Source organism: Globicephala melas, chromosome 12 (genome assembly GCF_963455315.2).
Source record: "Globicephala melas chromosome 12, mGloMel1.2, whole genome shotgun sequence".
Taxonomy (NCBI): domain Eukaryota; kingdom Metazoa; phylum Chordata; class Mammalia; order Artiodactyla; family Delphinidae; genus Globicephala; species Globicephala melas.
In genome coordinates, this window is record NC_083325.1 from 48,402,809 (window position 1) to 48,425,714 (window position 22,906).

General features: G+C 38.6%; 1 protein-coding gene across 23 annotated transcripts in view; it reads left to right on the forward strand.

Annotated features, from left to right (window-relative positions):
* Positions 1–630: 630 nt before the first annotated feature.
* Positions 631–22,906, forward strand: part of NRXN1 (neurexin 1) — a 1,122,745-nt gene continuing 1,100,469 nt past the window's right edge. For 11 of the 23 annotated variants that reach the window (XM_060309983.1, XM_060309994.1, XM_060309982.1 and 8 more), the window contains exons 1-2: positions 654–1,044; positions 3,789–5,446. In XM_060309983.1, the coding sequence (XP_060165966.1) occupies positions 4,675–5,446 (772 nt within the window). In that variant the 5' untranslated portion in view covers positions 654–1,044; positions 3,789–4,674. Of the gene's footprint in view, positions 1,045–3,788; positions 5,447–22,906 lie in introns of all 23 variants that reach the window. The other 12 variants (XM_060309978.1, XM_060309980.1, XM_060309991.1 and 9 more) reach the window with 3 other exon arrangements.

The window sequence follows — 22,906 nt, forward strand, 5'->3', positions numbered from 1 at the left end:
GATATGGTTAGAGCCTTGCATCAAGTTTCACTTCCTCCAGGCTTTACCAAAAAGAAGGAGACAGAGGGAAGAGTTAAACAGCTACAGAAGTTGGTTCAGCTCAGGATGCCCATGGCCAGGGAAGAGCACAGATGGGTCCCTTTCACATCTTTTCGGCACAGCTTAGGCAGATCGTGAAAATCTGAAGTGATCACTCAGCCCAGGGCCACAGTAAGGGGTGGGGCAGGGACGGTGGATCTGGGGGAATGCCAGCGACTGTGTGAATCTTGCCTGTCCCTGCATTCCGCGAAGAGCTGTAGCTTTTCAAGGGTTCCAAGCAGGAGATCTAAGTGCGCAAGTAAAGCCAGAGCTCATCTTAATCACCGACTCCTTGGCCCCTTCCTTTTGGCCCTAGAACACTCTCAGATACCCTCTCCCAATCACGACTAAACCCCGGAGAAGTGGAATCTCCACACAGCTTTCCGTGGGTCTAGCAGGGGCCTGGGCATGCTCAGTAGGCTACGTGGCTCTCTGGTTCCTCTCTCTCTCTCTCTCTCCCCCAACCACCACCCCGTGGGGGAGGGTGGGTGGTGACAAGTTAGAAGCACTTGCGTTAGGTCCCCGCCCCCAGGAGCGGGCTCCCACAGCAAGGGGACGAAGCAAAGGCAGAAACACACCTCGCTGCGCAGCATCCCGACCGGGAGGGGCTGCGCCCCAGGGCTGCGCCCACCAGTATCCCAGTCTGAGGACGGCCCGCCGCTCTCCATGGTACTGCGGAGAGCTCAGCTCCGCCCTTCTCTTTCGGAAGGACAGCACCCGGCGTCACGTAACCCAGCCTTCTCGGGCTCCACGACCGCCTCCTCCTTCCCAGCTCTTTCCCTCTCCTCCCCCTTCTACTCCCCTCCTTTGCCTGTTCTTCCCTCCCGCACTCCTGGAGATAGACGCTTAAGCCTGACGCCTCTGAAAAGGCAGCAGCAGTCGCCTTCTGCACAGACCTCAGGAAATTCGCTTTGACCGATGCATGCCTCAAGCTCTGGCTCGAGCTAAGGGGGAATAACCGGGCAGGTAAAGAAGCTCAATTTGTGTTGGGGGGAGGGGATGGGGCGAGGCTAGCTCGAGAAGGATATCTTTCCCCATTGTAACCGAGCCAGCATCCGCCACAAATGCACAGGGAAGGATGGGTGGTGGGAGGGTGGAGGAGTATAGATCTTGGTTGTTTTGCATGAAGCTTTTTAAATAGATGAGACAGTGGAACTGGGGTAGTAACTTAAAGACTGAATGCAGTGATTTATTAGCAAAAAAAAGAAAATGGGCAAGTTAGAAACCAAAGCAATAAGATACATCTATAGCTACATCTTTCTTTCCTTTCCCCATCAGCTCCATGCTGTGCCTAGCCTTAATTTGTGCAGTTGACTCCAGGCTCTAAGACACTGCACTGGTATTAGAGATGGAGCTTAGAGACTGGGCGGGAAAGCCAGGGAGAATTTTGGGTGTGCATTGGTATTGAGGGACTTTGCAAAAGCCAGGGGGAAAAGATAGGCACTTCTAAAAATTCAAAGATTTCAGGTTCTTTACTATGGTTTATTGAAAGGTGCATGGAAAGGTGTGCGTGTGTGTGGTGTGTGTTACCGTAAACATATTAAAATAAATGCAACTGCAGCCGATGACCATACTATATCGATCCTTCCAGTGGCTTGGGAATGAATTTGATTCTAGAAATGAAAGAAAAGATTAATGAGGCTGTTAGTCTGCTTCTGAATTAGAGTGCTTCTTCCTTTGGCTGCAGTGAGGTTGTTTTTCAGATCCTCTTATTTTATCCTCTAATTTGTGAACTCACTAGGTTTTCTGGGCACCTAGAGAGAATCCTTTTCTCCATATAAATACAGATACTCTCTCACACACAATGAGCTTCCTCTAAGAACTGGGAGAGTCAGTTGACCTCCGCTGTGGTAAGAATATATATGTTTTTCCCCTTCTCTTACATTCCATAAAAAATTGTCTAGGTATGCATCAGTGGAGGAGGGCAGGAGAGAGGTGTAATGAAAGGTTTTGTGATCTATGTACTATAAGTTAATAAAATAATTGGCTCCAACTGACTTACAAAAAAAAATGGTTTTCTAACACATGAGCTTGTGGATGGTTTCAAAGCACTACTCTTGATCTTGAAATTCCAGATTTATTTCACAATGACTGAAAATTTCAGATTTCTGAGTCCAGTTAAAAAATCAAAGCATATTGAATAGTATGCTATCTTAGAATGATTTTTAAGAGCACTTTTTTGGGGCTTAGCATGGGAGTAGACAAGATATGGCTGCTGATTGCTGATGGTGTGGAATGTATCAGCCATAATAAATAAGCAACCGAGATCTTTATTTCCCTTTGCTAGTGAGCAGTGTGTGTGTGTGTGTGTGTGTGTGTGTAGTGTGTTGTGTGTGTGTTGAAAGAGAGAGAACCAGTCATCAATTTCATCTGGGGAGGAACTTGAAGTGGGATCCCCTAGCTTGGTGGCTCTCAGCTGACACCTGTAGGGATTGCTCTGTACTGAAGAGAAATGCTCTCAGCTCCCTCCATGGAGGAGCGGCAGCACAATGCAGTGCCATAAATTACTGCTAGTTTCAGCTTGTAGGAAAAAAAAAGTGTTAATTGGATAGTGAGCTTCTGTGTCTAGGCAATAAATTGGTTTGTGTGTGCGTGCGTGTGTGTGTGTGTGTGTGTGTGTGTGTATGTGGTGGGAGGAGATAGTGGGAAGTGGTGAGGGAAATACATGTGTTTTCTTGACATGACCAGATGACACATTTGTGATTGTTTTTTGTCAAAATGTGAGAGTAATTTTTTGGTAAAAAAAAAAAAAAATGCCTTAAAAACAATTCACTATTTATGATTTCTATACCATTACAAGAACCTGTCAGGTTAGAGTTGAATAAAGAGAGGTGATTTAATAGTACCGTGAGTAATTCAAAGATATGATTTTAAATTCGAGCATCCTGGAACCACAGCAGCTAAGGTGACACACATGCCAGCTGCTGTTTTAACCACACAAATTCTAAGAGCTGACAGCCAGAAAGGACTTGAAGAGGAGTTAAGATCACTACACTGTTAGGCAAAATATTAAATACTTCACCCATCTTTAGAGGAGTTAATATTATGGCAGCTGAGACACAAATGCTGCTAAAAATAGACATCTGACTCCAGTGGGAAGTTTTCTCCTATAACGGATTATTCCTTTAATAAAAAGGAAGAAAATACTTGGTTGAAATTTAAGAGAGATGCCCAAGAAACTATCAATATTCCTTCTCTCTCTGAGAAAAATAAAATGGTAGGAATGCTATACAAATCCATGCTGGCAGCTTCCAGTCAACATTTTGATGTGCTCTGCCTGTTGTAAAATCAGCTATTAACTGAGATTTAAATAGGTTGTATTTTTATTGTCCATGTAACCAGTGCACAATACAAGCAGAAATCCCTAACAGAGCCTTTTTTTCCCTCTCCTTCTCCTATATTTTAAAAATTAAACTTTCTCAGAAATTGCAAAAGACAACATTAACCGAATCTCTATACAAACCTGGGAGGGTTACCTATTAACAGTTATAATAAACTACAAGGGTGTAATGGCTGATTGTAAGAGTGTGATATTAATTATTAGGAGACATTAGTTCTTACTTGTAGATCAGGACAAATAAGCTCCTTCCAATAAGGTTAACTCTGACTTCCTAACAGCACTAGTTATATACCTGGTTTCTGGGCTGAATAATGATTATATGATACTCTAACAGACTTTAGAACTTAATTTTTATTTTCATTCTCTGCAGATTTCTGGGTCCTTATAAAAAGACAAAATAAAATCAAAATGCATCACCGACACACAACCAATTGATATGCTGGCATCTTAGCTTGGCCTTGCAGAGGCGGAGAGGAAAGAAGAGGAGCTGTTGTGATTTCCACATCTAACAGCTTCTGGCTATTTCACAGCATCTGTGTTTGAACCCTACTGTTGGGGAGGGACAAAGAGAAGTAAAACCCAGCCTGTGAGGCCGCCGTGTGCAAGGAATTCTGCTTTGGCTACAGTGGTACTGGAAGTCCATGATATGACAGAAGAAGCAGGCCTTTGAAGCTCCTCTGGGGTTGATAAGTGGTGCCTTAAAGAGGCAAGGGACCCCTTTCTCCCTTCTGGTTTGGGACACTACATCTGGAGGAGAAACACTTGAGGCATTACCAAGCATTCAAGGACCCTGGTTCATTGCTGGCTTCTTGTAATTGCCTGGAAAGTGTGACTCGAACTGCTTCCCTTTTGCCTGGTACCACTGATGGTACCTGGCAGATGACGGTATTTGAAGAGTGAAGCATCTGTTGACACCACCGATAAATGGATGCGTGATTGCCCTTGACGTTCTGTTGACACCTTTTCCAGAGCGTTGCTTCCAAAGTGTATCCTCCCTTTGGTCTGGAAGTTCTGTGGCTGCCCTGTACTACTGGGGTCTACGTTTTCCAGTTGGGAGGGGACTATAGGGAGAGAGGGAGGGGTTGCTGGAAGAAGAAGAAGAAAAAAAGAGCTAGATAAAGGAGGGTGCATCCCTCCCACTCCTGCCCCTCCCCTTACCCGACTTATTTCCGGATCCCTATTTCTGCATCACGGTGTCCAGGACCATTTTGACCCTGTCGGCCCCGGCACCCCCCCGCCGCACCCCAGCCCCGAGCATGGGGACGGCGCTTCTCCAGCGCGGGGGCTGCTTTCTCGTGTGCCTTTCGCTGCTGCTCCTGGGCTGCTGGGCAGAGCTGGGCAGCGGGCTGGAGTTCCCGGGCGCTGAGGGCCAGTGGACGCGCTTCCCCAAGTGGAACGCCTGCTGCGAGAGCGAGATGAGCTTCCAGCTCAAGACGCGCAGCGCCCGGGGCCTAGTGCTCTACTTCGACGATGAGGGCTTCTGCGACTTCCTGGAGCTCATCCTGACGCGCGGCGGCCGCCTGCAGCTCAGCTTCTCCATCTTCTGCGCCGAGCCCGCCACGCTCCTGGCCGACACCCCGGTCAACGACGGCGCGTGGCACAGCGTGCGTATCCGACGTCAGTTCCGCAACACCACGCTCTTCATCGACCAGGTGGAGGCCAAGTGGGTGGAGGTCAAGTCCAAGCGCAGGGACATGACGGTGTTCAGCGGCCTCTTCGTCGGGGGGCTGCCACCGGAACTGCGCGCCGCGGCGCTCAAGCTCACGCTGGCCTCCGTGCGGGAGCGAGAGCCTTTCAAAGGGTGGATTCGCGACGTGCGGGTCAACTCCTCGCAGGCCCTGCCGGTGGACAGCGGCGAGGTGAAGCTGGACGACGAGCCGCCTAACAGCGGCGGCGGGAGCCCGTGCGAGGCTGGCGAGGAGGGCGAGGGCGGGGTGTGTCTCAACGGAGGCGTGTGCTCCGTAGTGGACGACCAGGCGGTGTGTGACTGCTCGCGAACCGGCTTCCGCGGCAAAGACTGCAGCCAAGGTAAGGCCCGACGACGTCTGAGCCCCAGGGGCCTCGGCCTGGGCAGGGCGCGGGGAGGCAGGGCGAGGTAGGCCCGGGCCCGTGCATGGGGGCTTCCTTCTCTGGAGCGTGTTTCAGATAGGGTCCCGGTGAAGACCTGTTTGGGGTGTTTCTGCCTTATCACCTCTCACAGCCCCTCCCTTGGTATCCTCGTCATGGTTGAGCAGCCCCCATTTCCAGGTTCAGTTCCTCCCGGGAGCCCGTTCTACCAACCCTACTTCCTTTCAAGGGGCGGGGAGAATGACCTCTTCTCTTCATTCCTCTGGTTCTTTGCCCAGCCGCTCCCTATCTTCATCAGGCTGGGGCACACCCGAACGTACGCTGTGCTTTTCCTCTACCACCACTAAGTCTGTAATACACCTATTTTCCCCGTATGATGCAGATAAGCATCTAGAATATGGGGCACACGTTTGGTGAAAAATGAAGTCAGGAGAGATTCACCATGGTTGAACATCCCCACGTAGTTACTCATTGGTAAAGGACAAGGGAGACAGGATTCATAAGCACAGCTGTGCTTTTTACAAGAAAAGTGATACGACCTGCTCCTGGTTGTGGGAAAAGGTGGTGGGGCGGGAGAGGGCTTGTGAGGATTTCCTTGAATAGAAGGAAGAGGGTTCTTGGAATTAATGTTAGTTTCTTTGGTTATGTCCAAGTCCAACATTTGTCAGTTTAATAAAATTATATTATTTCTGTGGTTTCGTGAAATGGGAGAGGGGTCAGCTCATGTTTAGAAACGTTAGAGATTAAATAGCATATTTTTCAATTAGCAGATGACTTGGGAGGATAAATAGTACAGAAATTTAGATGTTGCTGGACTGGGAAGCTTCTTCACGCTAATAAACAGGGGTTGCAGATGAAGGATTGCCAGAGATTTTCCAAGGATATTCAGCTAATGATATTTACCTGAGTAGTGGAGGCCAAGCTGTAATTCCTGTTGTTCTTAGGGATTGAAACAGTGTGGAATTTAAAAAACTCATATCTCTATAAGTTTTATTTTCTCCCCTTTATACATAAAATTCAGTCGTTACTGTGTTTCTCCAATGTTGCTACACGACAGTGACCAAGGAGAAATATTGTTGTATAGACACAGGAAAGCCTATGAACAAAATCCAAGTGATATGAAAAAGAAGAAATATGGATGGATCTGTGGCTGAGATGTCAAGGTTTAAAGTAGATAGCTTATGGGTCAAATCAAAGCAATCAACACACGGATAAATGGCATTTATGGCTGATTTTTTTAAAAGATGGATTGTTAAATCTGATTTTGAAAGCTGTAGTGACAAAAGCTCTATGTATGGTTGTATTTTATTGTATGTCTTCTGTTGTTTTTTTTTTTTTTTTTGCTGACACTGCTAAGGGGAACTAGCCCTTGTAAATCTTATTGGACTTGGCAGTCCTCTCTTACTTGACTTTAAGAGAAATGAAGACTTGATAAAATTTGTAATTGTTTAAACAGCAAAGGGAGTTAGGAAGAAAAAAAATCTGGTCATTAGGAGAGTTCTGTAGCCTTCATGGGCTAATGGAAAAAAAGTAAAACATTATTTCATTGCTTTCTGCCTTCACGAAGGTTTTTGTTTTCATGTATCTTGTCTTAAGTAATTATAGAAGACTGTGTATTCCATGGCCTATACTGCACTTCAGGTTGATCAGTAAATTTCCATGGATTTAGCATCAGGCTTTATAGTTATGTTTTCCAAGAATAAAACAGTACATACTTTTTCTCTACCAAATCTAACTTAATTGTAAACCATGAATAAGATAGCTGTATTTGATGGTTTGCTATAGTATAATTTGAAGTTGCATACCTCTGCACTGATAAATATAAATGAATTAAAAATGGACATTATTAAAACAATGGACATTATTTTATAGGACAAATTGCTCTAAATATCCCAGTGCCACTTTAAAATACAGAGCCGGCAATTTAACGAAGAACACATGAGATGTAACTTCCTTCCTTAAATTAGGAAACAAATATGACACAATGACAGCTTGTTCTGTGTGGGAGGGTGTTTTAAATGAAAATTTTTATTTTTTGTGCATTTTTAACGTAGGAATCCAGGGATGTGCATAATCAGGAACAGTTAAGAGTGGAGAAAGCATGGCAGAAGTAATATTTTGAAGAGAAGCAGAATTAGATAGCTCTGAAATGCATTTCGCAAGTGGATAGCTCTTTCCATGAGATGAAGAATTTGGAATTAGATATATAATTGAACAGTATACTACCTGATGCATAAGGTAATTCAACCCAGAAAAGAAAATCCATCAGGATAGTTCTGGAGCATTGATTCATTTTGGAAATTTGAAATGAAAACGGAGTGCAAAGATCACCACTAGTCATGAAAGGAAAACAAAAGGCTGGGTTCCTTTGATTATCACAGAAATGGGAGATGGAGTGATAAAGGCAGAGTTGATCTCCCCAGAAGGATTGGCTCCATTTTGCTTATTTTCCCTGTTTCATGTGTGTCAAGTGACTATTAAATAATTAATTGAGAATGGCTGCCTCTCCCAACACCAATCATGTATTGATGGCTACGGATAGATGATTTCTATTCAGATGAAGTATAAACAAAGCCCTGCCTGTAGCCAGTATTTGCACTGATTGCCACATTAAAGAAATAATAATAATTTAAAAACAAATAAATCCATACTCATTAGAGAAAATTTGGAAAAAAAATTAACAGCAAACATTAAACAATATTCAAATTATATCTGGTCCCAACTATAATTTATTTTTTTAACTTAATGAAAAAGTCTAATATTATTTTAGTTGCCTTTGTATTCAAAATACAGTAAGAATTATTAAAAATAAAATAAGAATATTCTTTTTTTTCTAGAATGTCTTTAAACAACTTATACATCTATGGATTTCTAGAATATTTTCATTTAATGAGCTCATGTTCATCCTTGCTCTATTTGTTCAGGCAGGCCTAGCAAGTTTTATTTATTTATTTATGTGGTGATGTAAAGAGGACACAAGGACAGTTATGTGTCATGATCAGGTTAGTAACAGAGCCTGGGTAAGAGCGCCAACACCCTTATTCTCAAGCCCTGTACTTATCATGTCTGCTGAATAAGATTTCCAGTTTATTAGGTTTGATATTTTTTCAGATTCAGGGATTATTCAAAAGAAAATATATATATATATATATGGCTGATGGAACAGAACTAACTTACGTGTTTTGTCCCTGAGAGTCAGCCTCAGACGTCACTATACAAGAATGTCACCATTCCCGAATGATGGATGCTTATAGGGTACATAGCTTTTTCAGTGAATCATACCCATCTAAGTGCCCTGGGACCATTGTTATTTAATAAGTTTCTACTTAAGGAGACTAATAATTTCTTAGCAGCTTAAAAGAATTAGTGAATTCTATGGCTGCCCAGTTAAAAATGAGAATAAAACGCTGATCAGTGAGAATTTAAGTTATATGTTTTACGATTTCCAGGTCCAGGTTTTATGCATTTTAGGGTCCCTTATATGAAAATTTCATACTAGACTCTGAGTATCAATTTTATTCCTTTATTTAAGTAGCCAGAAACACATATGGCTTATGATGGCTGATTGCTTAATATCACTAAACATGACAGTGTGATAGATATCATTTAATAAAGCCTCTGCTTTCTATGACTTTACTGATGTGGCCAGACGGACAGCCATATTCACTCACTCATTTATTCATTCATTCCTTTCTTTGTTCAACAAATATTGACTAAGTGCTTTGTATGTGCCTGAATCATAGGCCCAAGCAATACAATTGTGAGTAAGCTCTCAGAAATAGTTCCTACCTTAATAGGAAGGTAGAAGCCTCACGTTTCTTTGCAGAGGCACAGTAATTAAAAAATAAATAAATGAAAACTTTAACTGATGGTATGTATTTTGAAGGACAGGTACATGGTACTTTGAGAACTTTAAAGTAGTGTGAACAGACCTAATAAAAAAAAATTTTTCCTTAGGGGTGATATTTAAACTAAAATCTGAGAGTTGAGAAGGAATTAGCTAGGTAAAGGCAGAGGAGAACTATTAGGTCAGAAGCCTGGGGCAGGAGATGGCATGGCACATTCAAACAACGGAGGGAAGGCCCTTGAGTATGGAGCTCTTAGAGAGAGGAGTAGGGCCAGGTCATGTAGGGCCTTCTAGCCTATGTCAAGGATTTTAATCTTTATTGTAAAAATGAAGAAAAAGCAATGGAGGGAGTTTAGTGTGGAAGGTAAGGAGGAGGGTATCATTATCAAATTTACATTTCACAAATGTCACTGACTACAGTGTAGAGACCAGATTGATAGGGGCCTAGAGAAAAAGAGAAAGCATGATTTTCTGTCAGTCAACGACATTTGTTAAGCACACACTGTAAACTGTAGATTGAACCAGGGGACATAGAGGAAAAGATTCTTTCTCTAAGGAAGTTAGAATCTTTGTGAGCTTGGTTATGTATAGAACTCTAAGGCCACTTGTTGTTTGGAACACTGTGGCTCTACTTGTAAAATGCATTATCTGAACCCTTTATGTGGATTATCACGTGGTTTCTCTCAGATATCCCCATCGAATCTGTAGGCTCCTGGAGCACATGTGCAGTGCCATACTTTATTATACCCCCAAGTACCTCGCTCAACATGCCTTCCTTCTGACAGTATATATTGATTGATTGATTCTAGGCTTTCAATATTTTAACAGCTACAATAAAGGGAAACACTACATAGATACTTATAATTTTCATAAGGTTAAAAAATTGTAAGTAGTTACCATATAGGTAGGTACTAGACAAAAATGATTCAGAGATTTTGCCAGTTTTGTTTGAAGCCTACCATCTGAGGAAAAGGTGGATCACCTGTGCTGAGAAAGCTTTGAGTGGAATGGATAAATTCATAATTTTGATTTAGATAAAATGTTCTGGGAAGCTCTTAAAGCATAACAATGATCTATCACAATAAGCTTATCTTGATTATAAACTAACAATCAAAACTGAGTTACCATTCTAAAATGCCACAGATGAGGTTGAATGTGTGATTTTAACTATTCTGAGATGCATTTGAATTATGTAGACTGTGGGACCATGCTGCCTGGTTTAAGTGGGCACACTCAAATTTTATTCCTCAATATTGTCATCTGTGAAAATGGTATAATAATAGTACTTACTTCATAGGGCTCTTGTCAAAATTAAGCAGGTGACTTCATGTAAAGCTCTTAGAACAGTGTCTGGCCCATAGTAAATATTCTGAAGTACCCACTTGCTATTTTTGTTACTATTATCACCACTACCATCAGCACCACTACTTCTACTGATACTATTTTCTTTAGGGCTACTGTCAAGCAAAATTCAAATATGGAACATTTTCTTTTTCATTTAAAAGGAATTCTAATGTAATAATGATCCTTGCTTGATTAGCCCAAAAGTTTCAGCTTATAAAGAAAAGCAAAGAGTAAACACATTGAGCCTCTATTTCTGTTTTACACAGCTGTGCTCTAATGTTAACCATGTCTGGTTGTGATTCAAAATATTTAAAACATCATATTCTACTTGATAATTTTTATTATGATTAAGTGAGCCTTTAACACAAAGGCATTTGTAAAAACTGTCACTTTCCATATAAACTAATACCTTTATCCATCCCAATCCTATACTTAGTGATTTTTACTATATTTATCCTAATGTATAGGTATAGATATCTCATGGATCTATCCTATTTATATTTTGTCTTTGAGGCTTTTTGATAAGTTAAAGTTATTTACATGTATGTTGCAGAGAAGCTAGGATACCTTGAGCTTTAAAAAGCTCAAGAAAGATTTCTTATAGTTATAAACAGATTATATTTTTAGTGTAAAATCATATATGCTAGTAACATCATGTTCCAGTTTTGGATAGCATTAAATGAAGTGTGATAATTAAATGGTCATTTAAGGAATCCCTGATAGACTGCAAAAAGGACAGGTACTATATAATATTTCTGTTATTCTTAGCTGCATTCTGAGTATTAGGACCCTGAGCCACACTGGTTTCTGAAAACAGGAACCACATTCCATATCCCTTTCTCAGTGAGCAGTTGGTGGCTACACCGTTCGTAGGGTTAACTCCTATAAATATACACTGAAAATTAGGCCTTATTAAGATATTCAGGTTTTATTTTATTATGGAGATAATAAACCTATTATTAGAAGTTGTTACGCACGCACACTGTACTTTCAAAACATTGCACAAGTAAATTTGACGTAATTCAGAATAAATCATTTTTGCATTCCAAAAGATTTTAGTTCATTATGCATCACAGTATTATGCAAAACCCTTATACTTTTTCCTTGTGTACTTCTCTATAATTTTATGGCTCAGTCCCTTTCTATTACTTGGAAGTGCAGGAATAGGTAAGTGTGTGTGGTCCTTGATGAGTAGTAAGTCTTAAAATGTCTGAATTAAGTTTTGGGAAAAAAAGGTTTTTTTGTTTAGTTGCTTTAGAGCTCTTCAGAAATTGCACGGCTTTTTGGTTTTCTCTCTTAAGCATGGAGTCCATGTATTCCCACTTGAATATGCGAATGGGTACAATGCTCTCTCAGATTCTTTTCCTACAGTGTTATCGTTTCCACAATCTGTGTAAACAGAATGTGGCATGGGGTCTGAAGAACTAAATTCCAGGTGTGGCATTGCCTCTAAGTTGCTTTTAAAAGTAGAGTAAAGCTGCTAATGTCCTAATTTCAATTTCCAAGATTGCAAATTGAGAAACACCTAATCAGACTACTTCTGATTGTGAACCCCTGCTAACCTACCTCAAAGAGTGTTTGTGAGTAGCTGATACATGTAAACTCTCAGAAAAGCTTGAAAATTTAGAAGAAATATCTAATGGCAGCAGCATAGTGGCTCTAGGATTTGTGAATGTTAATAGTGAAAATGTTAAACTTGGTTCTGTAAATCTACTTTGAGGTCATTTTAGATGAATTTTAGATCATTAACACTCAATAGTAGGTGTAAGATTTGGTGGGGTTCTCTTAGTACCTATTGACACATTATATAGACAAGCTGAATAAAGAGGGCAGTGGTCCCCTTGTTCCTCCTGTGTGAAATCTAAACAAATGAAATTAGTAATTTAAGGTAGCAGCTGTATGAGTACGTATTGCATGATTCTATTTATGTGAAGTTCAAAACAGACACAACTAATCTGTGGTGATAGAGGTCAGAATAGAAGTTACCTTTTAGTAGTGTTGATTAGAAGAGGACACAGTGGAGCCTTTGGCATGATCTGGGTGTAGTTACATGGGCATATATATTTGTAAAGATGCATGTATTATACACTTAAGATTTATGTACTTTACTGTATATAAGCTCTACCTGAAAAAAAAAAAATCCTTCAGATTGTGAAAGGAATGTTGCTCAATGAATACTAATGCACTGAAAACGTATAAAAAATTACTTACAAAGGGGTCCTTAATGTAAATCCATATTTACAAATCTTAGCAAAAGAGTCAAATATTTGTAAGATAAATCCAATGACCGTTCCAGGGAGCAAGTGTATTTATATATGAATACATCTAAGAGAAAGGAGAGGGAGTATTGTTTTAAATACCTTACAACCTTTGAACTTGTTTCCAATTTCTTGTGCTTTTATAATGAAGATAAAACGTAGGTTCTTATTTTACATTTTCATCTGTTGAGTGAAAGTCTTACCAATACATTCAAGCAATGTATGTTTTCTAATTAGAACAACTCAACTGCTGGTATTTTAGGTAATTAGTAATCAGTAAGTTGTAAAAGCTCAAATATTTGAATGAGTGATTGGATATTGGAAAAAAAAAAATCACTAGCCCAACTATACTGTCTAAATCTACAAATATACATGATTTCCCCCCCAAAATATTAGGCATCAAATTGTTTCAAAAGATGCACTAGGCACCCCTACTTTAACGGTGCCATAAGCACTTCTTGAATGTGAATACAATTTAACATCATTCTGTTTAGAATCACATTTATTATACTTACTATTTAGTGTTTACTGAGTGAAAGGCATTGTATACAAAGTATACATAGTATACTTTATCTGTTTTACCTCACTTATTCCTGCAACATCGTACTTGATAGGTTTTATAAAATTCCCCTTTTACAAATGTTAAAACTATGTATGTATTAGAAAAGCTAACTTGCCAAAAGTTCCATAGCTCGATGGCAGAGATGAAATTTGAGCCCAGGTGTGTCTGTTGCCCCAGCAGGCAACGCTGTCCATTATATGACAAAACCTGTGTGTTTTAACAGGCAGGTAATGGCTGCTGAAAATGTATTCACTAGTTGTTAACTTGGTGCTAATTTGAATGGCCGATTTATTATAAGGCCTTCAGAATTGAGGATTGTGGCAGACCCTTACATTCAGTGCCATTTCCTAATGTCGTGATAGTAAAGAAATGGATTAGCTTGTCAGGATTCATCACACTTTGTTTCTATAATGCTTGCTTATTTGCTTCTTTTGTTGGCCTTCTATTCATATTCTGCTTAATAGGTTGATTCTACTCTAATGTAACCAGAAGTAAAGCCCCGGTATATTGCATCTAAAGAATATTACAACTAATTCTTGATCTTTTGAATGAAAATATTTAGTTTTCAGAAAACAAGCAACACAATTTTCATCTATTTCAGATTCTAGGAGATAAAATTATTGAAAATATCAAAGTCCATGGTGATTCAGCACAAATGTAAAGACCTAGGCCGGTTCCCTAAGCAGACCCTTTGTGAGAGTTGCTGAGTCAGAACATGGTTCTGCTGAAGATATAGATGATGGTACGCTGGGCACTTAACTGAAATTACATAATGAGAAAATAGTGTCTCTTTTTGCACAAGTGAGTTTGGCTTCCCAACGCATTGCCTAAATTTGAACTTGGGAGTACTTCTTAGAGTTAGAAAGATATATTATCTATGCTATTTCTGGTATATATGAGAAACTATTATTGGAAAGAAGTGGGAGGGAAGTAAGACTGACCTGGTAAGATGAAGTGCTGATCTGGACTCTTGTCTAGTTACTTGTGCTCAAAACTATCTGGACTGTAATTAGAAATACATTGATGCCACATGATGGGAACAAGTGCTACTTCAAATAGCATTTTCTCAGGTCGGTTCCCAGGAGGGATCTGGTGGTCTAAAAGTTACAAGAGGTGCTGCCAAGAGAACAGTTGCCTCACTAGCATCCTAACATCAGGAGGGGCTTTCTGTGTTTAATTATAGACATAATGAATTCTGTATGGATGGCAATCCATAACAGAAGCAGCACTGATCACAGCTTAGGAGTTACTGTGGTTTGTGACCTCACAATACCTGGCCTTGTATGTGGAACCAGCTAAGCTTAGGTGTTACTCAGACGTTGCTGGATTCAGCAGAATGAACCACCCCAGTCCAGCAGAGGCAAGGATATTAAAGACTCAGGTTTTTCTTCTAAGTAATGATGTCTCTCTATAATTAAGCATGCCTGGAGTCTCCTTAGGGAAGTAGCTGGCATGGCAGCATATAACTATAGCTGCCGTATGGAAGACACTACCTTCCAGCTTAAGCTCTTCGTCTTGAGTGCAAAATTGATTTTCTTCTGCAAATAATGTAGTTATTTATTTAAAGTTACTATATGTGATGTTTAAGGTACTAAATGTTTAATTTATCCAGTTGAAAACATTGTAAAAATAGGAAGTTATATATTGCATTTCATGACCCAAATGCACAATTACATGTGTAGGAGGATACATTTATGAACCCCTATTTTAAAAATTGGGCCAACTTTCTGTTAAATAAAGTATTGAGATTTTAAAATAATGAGAAATTTGTTTTTGATACATAAATGTATGTCTGTGTATATGCATATAAACAGAGATATACACAAAAATATGACATGTACAAGAAAATTACATAATATAAACAGAGAAGGATATTATTTAAAAGTCTTAGAAATCATATTAAAATCCTCAAAAATATATATCGGTTAAACATATCATTAAAATGTCTTTATGGTTTAAAATAGCCTATATATGTATTTTTTCTATACAAGACCTTAGAAACCAAAAAAATGTATCCTTAAAGTATGACAAATGACTTTCTGTGATCAGGCATAGTGTTAAGAGATTTTGAGGTTTTTGCAAAGTAGCATTTTCATACTATTGATTAACAACATCCCAACTGTACCTGGGGGTTGTATGAAAGACTAAATGTATTGTCTTGCTCTAAGATTTCTCTGACAGTTACCAAGAGTAAGTTACTTTGATGAAACTTTATTATTATAAAATAATAATAGTTATTATTTATCTTTTGGAATGAGCCACAGTTATGTTCAAAAAGGTGAAAAAAGTTAAGCTAATATTAATAATGACTTCTTTAAAACTTTCATACGTAAGAAAACCAGGAGGTTAAACTTACTGAGCTCCCAGTGAGTTCAGTATAAGCTAAGACCACCACAGGAATATTTTGAAACTGCCAGCCAGTTTTTTAAAAAGTCAGTAATAGCCCCCAAACCTCTTTTACCAGAGTAGGTAGGGAATCTATACAAAATTTTGTTTTTAATATTTAAATGAGGCATTTATAAGTTTCAGAACATGCCTCGTTGGTCAGTTTCTATCATTATATGGGAATTTTTTTGGTATATGCATCATTAATTCTCTCTTCCTCTGGCCTTTTACACCTTTGTTCAGATTAGAATGGTTGAGTTAAAACAATATGATTTTTTTCTACCACAATTTATATTTTTTTGACTTAAATAACATTTAAAGTTTTTTTTTTTTTTTTCCATGAATTGTATCCACTGTTTCTTCTTCTTCAGCTCTCTACCTTGACTTCCTTCATCAAAGTACAGGCAGAGGTAGAGCTTCATGAATTAGAATAATTCTTCATCTGGGGATGGTGACCCTCTCTGACTGTTAGCGAGAGCTGTCCCCTTTCCCAGAGGTCACTGGAAATAAAGAAAAGTGATGGGTGCCTCTCCCTCCCCCAGACTCAGGACATTATTCATCCTGGACAAAGTCCCTGTTTGCATGACACAGAAAATGTGTTTCATCCTGAAACAGAGGCAATATAGATTTTTGGGGCCAGATGTATAATCTTGGCGTGTCTTCTGCCCATAAGAGATGAAGGGTGGAAGGATGATGAGGCCTCAGGGAAGCTGTGAAGCTTGGGATGTGTGATAATTGAGAAAATGAGACAGAAGACTGAGAAAGAGGAACAGGAGATAGGAAAAAAGAAGATGATTGGAGAAAAAGGAGTGTTGGAAAAAAAGGTTAGTTGAGAGAGAGTGGAGAACTAACAGAATTTGAAACAACCAGAACATTGAGAGCTGGTGACTTAAAATACAAAAAATCGCATATCTGGTTAGTGGAGGAGAGAACAAGAATATACATTTCTTGGCTTCTAGTCCTGGTATTGAGCTGAAGGCAAGCATAGGGGGAAGAAAAAGACAAGGATAAACATATTATTGTCTACAATTCAGTCGTAGAAACTATAATCATTCTTTGTCTTTGGCAATGTGTCATTGGGCTTCTTCCTACTAATACCAATAAGAACAACAACAATAGCAAAATTGTACATAACTCATACCCTGTGTCAGACACTATTTTAAGTTCTTTACACATATTAATTCATTTAATTGTCCCCACAAACCTATAAGGTAGGTGTTATTTTCTCCATTTTAAAGATGTGAAAACTGAGGCCCACTAGGAATTTGCAAAGCTGGTATTCTAACCAAGCCTGCATGACTCCTGAGGCTATGCCCTGAACTTGTAATTCCTTCTTTTTTAATATTAAAATAATGACTGTGTATCCTCTGTACACTCTTTCACGTGTAAGAATCTCCCCTGTGTTTAAAAGATGCCTGTATAAGCTAATACAATTTCATATTTATTTTTCTCCCCCTCTCTTAGTATTCCATTTAAGTGTTTAATAACTATTTCTGGGCAGAATTTCTTCCTTAAATTTAATGAAAATCCTTTCTCTGCTGACATTAATTTATTCTTGTTATGTCCTCAGTGCAAATAAAATTCATATCGTCAGTATCTCCTTGAGTTATCTTAATCTGCCTAAGAGAAAGAGTACTGTTTTCACTGAACTAAAACATTTCAGATCTCCCTTCTGTGAAACTGGTCTGACATTCAGCCTCCTTCTCCTAGTAACTGCCTGCTTTATTTATTTTACTCACTATTGCTCCGATTCACTAATACTCTCCCAAAGGTTAGTTCCCAAAATGTATTGCAGTCCTCTTGATATGTTCGTTAGCATTGTTGCACTTTCATGGACTCCCTAACCGTTCCTCTCCCTTCTGTCTGACTTGCTAATTTCCTTTTATACCTTGGACATGGCATTGGCAAGGGCTTCATAAAATCCTTGGTAGGTTGTTGTTACCTGGTGGTTAAAAAAAAAGGTCTCTGTCATTAGTGTCTGTAGATCTGGCAGTCCAGGATTGTGTAAAGGGAAGAGTCTTGATAGCATTGCATTTTTAAGCCAGAAAAGTAGGCCAGAAAAATATGAGCTGACAAACAGAAAAAAGAATTTGGACTAAGAAAAATGAACAGTGGTTGCCTGGTCCACAGAGCGCTAACCAATGGAAATGGATTTGAACCAGATTGTGTTGAGGTAGGCCCAAGGAAAGAGTAAACAACATTTGCTTGTAATTCTAGTATAACTGTGAGAACAGGCCAGCGGAAGTGGTGGGCAAATTTCTATTCCTGGAGATCCTTAACAATAGCTTAGACAGACAACTGCTGCTCTTAAATTGTTTAAGATGTCCCTTCTTCTGATCAGAGGCCTGGACTAAATGACCTTCAAAATACATTTTCAGCTCATAGTTATGTAAATAATTGTACTTTTGGGAAAACTTTTAACATACGAATCTTCCAAGTATGAGATAGAAATAGCCCAAGACAACACCCACCCCTAAAAAAAGCTCCCCCAAACTACCCCCTGCCAAAAAAAGAAAAAAAAAAAAAACAACAAAAAAACAGAGAATCTATTTTAAGAGTGTCTGAAGTTAAAATTCACACATTCATTTGAGTAAAATATGGCACCAACTGCTACAGAGCATAAATTACTTCCCCAGTTGCCTTAACTTGCTGTGCTGCATACAGGTGTCCCTGGAATCCACTCTGGGCGGGCTCTCTGCGCATATGCTTCTGTTTGCCCTGAGCCAGCTGCCCTTGTAGTCCTCTTTACCTGGTGGATTGCCCCAGTTTCATGTTTCCTTCAACGTGGTTGAGCTCGAGTTACAGCTGCTGCCTGTATCTCAACGTACCTTGTACTTGTTCATGCTGCCATCTCCAGGGTATCCTCCTGGTACTGAATCCACATCCACCAGGTGTGATATTTCTGCCCTGCCACCTCACTGCAGCACATTTGAGTGGTATCACTCCCATATCAAGCCTTTTATATTCTGGGTCATTGCTCTTCCTCTGGGAAATACAGCTTTGGATAAAAGGGGTTTTAGCACTTGTGTGAATTCTTCCTGGAGAAGGATGAGATGAAAGGGCGAAAAATAGTTTTTGAGCTAAAAACAAAACAAAGAAAATAAAACCAAAGCAACAACCATTCACAACATTAAGAACACTTTTTTATGGGTACTCTGTAATGTCCATGGTTTCTTAGTACAGCCAGTTACACAAACCAGAAATCTAGCTTTATCTTTGACCCCTATGTTTTTGTCCATTCATGAATTCATTCATAATTCCAAAACCACTCACTGAGAAGCTGTCCTACACAAGACGAGATGTTAGCTCTTAACATCTCAGAGATGTTAATTCACCTTTGTGTTCTCAGCAATTTTGAAGTTAGGCAGCACAAATGAAAAGTGTTGAGACCTAAATACAAGTATAAAAAAATCAAGGATCAAAACTGTGAATAAATCTCACTATTAATCGTAGTATATGAAGATCTATAATAGGGTACACATGTGTGCCATTAGTGATATTATTAATGATATCCTCAGTTGTAAAAATGAGCCTTTTTGAAAAATGCAGTATGCCTATGAACAGTGAGAAACATAAATCCTTTTAAAAATTGCACTTAATGGATTGTTTCACACTCTCAATTAAGTCACCATAATTTCAAATTACTCTAATCATTAGATTATTTTATATTAAAAGGCAACAGTCTTTAGAAAGTTACAGAGGATGTGTAGAAAAAGCATTGGATTAATGAATACTGAGTTTGTTTTTTCCTTGTTTGATGACAAGGAAAACCAGGAAACTTGACTTTTTTTTTTTTTTTTTTGGTGAGACACTGTGTTTGGTCACCACTGGTCTAAGAATTGAAAGGGGGAACAAGTCATGTTCTAGTGGAGTAGGCTGGCAGATACATGCATAAATGATTTCAATATAATGCATTAAATACTGTCACAGAGATGAATATTTAGTGCTACTAGAAGTCAGAAAATAAAGGGACTAATCATGTACCTTCAATGACTAAGTTCACTTGATTCATAGATACATTGTCACTGATACACATTACCTATTGTCTGTAATGGTGAAATCAAGTAAATGGAATCAACTCAAGTATTAGCAAGTAATTGGCTAAATAAACCATGGTAGACCCATATATAGCACCTCACAACATAACATGAATGAGGTGTATCTATTTAAATGGGAATGAAAACATGTTAAAAATATTTTGTTTAGTAAACATAATCAAATTGCAAATACATGTATGTACATACACACACATAATATATACACAAAAATATGATTGTATACTTATTTATATAAAAATGTAAGTAATTTATAAAGATCAGGTATTATACTGTTTTTATGGAGGGAGTAAAGAAAATCTATTTAAATTGTTTGCAAGATAAATATGTTTGCAAGTACAAGACCAGATTAATAAAAGAAGTTGGTGACTCCATATTGAGGGATTTTCAATCAGATTTTGAAATGTCAAACTAATAGTCCATTTCAGAAGATCAGACTCTTATATGACTTCCCAAGGATTTGTATTATCATTCTAGGTTGAACATTCTGTTATAGAAATAAAAACAGAATGTTCATATTGTCAGACCAGAACATGGCACTAATCTCACAGGATATATTCTGAAAGAATATCATGAAAGAGAGAATTATAGAATTTAAATCCTGTGTAATTCCAAGGATTATTTTTTTTTTTTACTTAGACCCATTTGTCAGGTTGAATGCTAATTCTCCTGGTAATTAACAAAGGGATCCTGATAAAGTGCAGGGACTGGGAGCAGATGTACTATTTCTGTTCAGCAGAGTGATTTCTCGTAATGCTCCATTTACGACATCTTCCCCTGTTCTCACACATCTCCAATACCAAGTTGGAGAGATGGCTGAATAGGCCAGTGCTGTGTCTCAGATTGGTTTCAGAGTCACATGTATTACCATTCTTCCTAATGGAGATCCTAGAAACTTCTGAGAAGTTCCAAATGACTGGCAAGGCTTTCCTGCTTTACTTCATACATATGTATGTTATCAATAATTACTTAGTTGACTCTTTAATTTGTCCAAATTTGTGCAGGCATAATGGAAACTGACACTGCAATTTTCCACTGAAAATTGTAAATGGGTGACTAAGCTGAGTAATTCACCTCCCTCCCGTTCCTTTTGTACAGATATGCTACACCAGGATGGCTATACTTTGAAAATAGCTCATCTATATTCATTCACCCATGCGTATAAATTGATTTGCATGCTCGTTTTGCGGTTTCCAAATATGCATTTGTTGCATAAAGTTTTTCATATCTAACCCCAAATGGCTCTTTTACCTCTTCCTCAAAAATTTAGCTGGTGTGAGCCAACCACACATGAAATTCAGATACTTGCAGGACTGGATTTCTATAGAAAATGCTAAAAGCTGGAGAGGGAAGGCTTAGATCTTGCCATTGGCCATAATTTCTAACTAGGATCTTGCTTTCATGGGTCAGATCCTTGAAATTACTCAGGGCAAGATTGAAATTAAGTGACAAGAATTTATTCAGACTATCCAGATTATTTACCAACTCATGATTTTTATGAGAACTAAAGGTATTCATTAGAATAATTAGTTTATGGGTTGTGTCTTTTGCTTTTCCACAAATTAGCTATACCTTATTGGACCTTGGTTTCCTTAACTGTATACGTATGATTTTTCCAGTTTAAAAAATATATATATAGACACACCAAAGTTAAATCAATAATGTGATTTACCCCAGCAAATAATACTAATATTATCACTAAATTAAAGGCAATCTCCTGAAAAATATAAATATCTTTGTACAAGCTTAAAAAAAAAGTCTAACAAAATGTTTTGTGTCTATGACCATTTATAAATAGAAAATATTTTAAGTTAGGAAATTATCATTATGTTGATGGCTTTTGGTATTTACTGAGAATCTTTTATACATAATTAAAATTATATATTATGTGAAGTAAAATTAATAGTATGTTTTTAAAATTCCCTAAGTAGTAATGTGCAAAAGAAGGAAGGGATTGATGTTTACTGATTGTCTACTACATACTGGTATTATCAAATTTACATGTTATCTCATTTAATTCTTACCACCACAAACCAGATTTGTTTAACTATCTTCATTTTACGTTTAGGAAAACTAAGGTCCAGAGAATCTGTGTAGTAAGGAGAGAATTTGAACACAGGCTTTATTTCCTCTACACCCCAGGCTTTCCCCTGTGTCCTCACTGTCAGACGTGGATGGACCTAGAGGGTGTCATAGAGTGGAGTAAGTCAGAAAGAGAAAAGCAAATATGGTATAATAATGCATGTATGTGGAATCTAGAAAAATGATACAGATGATCTTATTTGCAAAGCATAAATAGAGACACAGACGTAGAGGACAAATGTATGGATACCAAGGGGGAAGAAAGGGGGATGGGAGGAATTGGGAGACAGGATTGACACATATCCATTATTGATACTATGTATAAAATGGACAACTGGTGCGAACATGCCCTATAGCACAGGGAACTCACCTAGTGCACTGTGGTGACCTAAATGGGAGGGAAGTCCAAAAGGGAGGGGATATCTATATGTGTATGGCTGATACATTTTGTTGTGCAGTGGAGGCTAACACAACATTGTGAAGCAACCATATTCCAATAAAAATTAATTAAAATAGAAAAAAATAAAATATCTTGTGTAGACTCTCTGGAGTCATAGATACAAACGATCAAGAGTCAACCTATTTTTAGAAAACATACTAGCATTTCAGCTTTGAGAGTATTTCTTTGATTTGGAGTCAAGTTTGCTTTAATTTGACTTTTGTATTTTTCTTTTTACCTCATCTCTTTTATGTATAGGTGAATGTATTTCCCAACTGAATGATATATTACTAGTAATGACAACAAGAAACCTCTAAATATGGTTTCCAGAGACTTTACAGGAAGACTGTAGGCAAACCTCAATACATAGAAGGTTCCTTGTTTTCTACTATTATTTTTGTCATCTGATCATTAGTGTGTTTCTGGTTTTATGTCTTTTCCTTCCACCC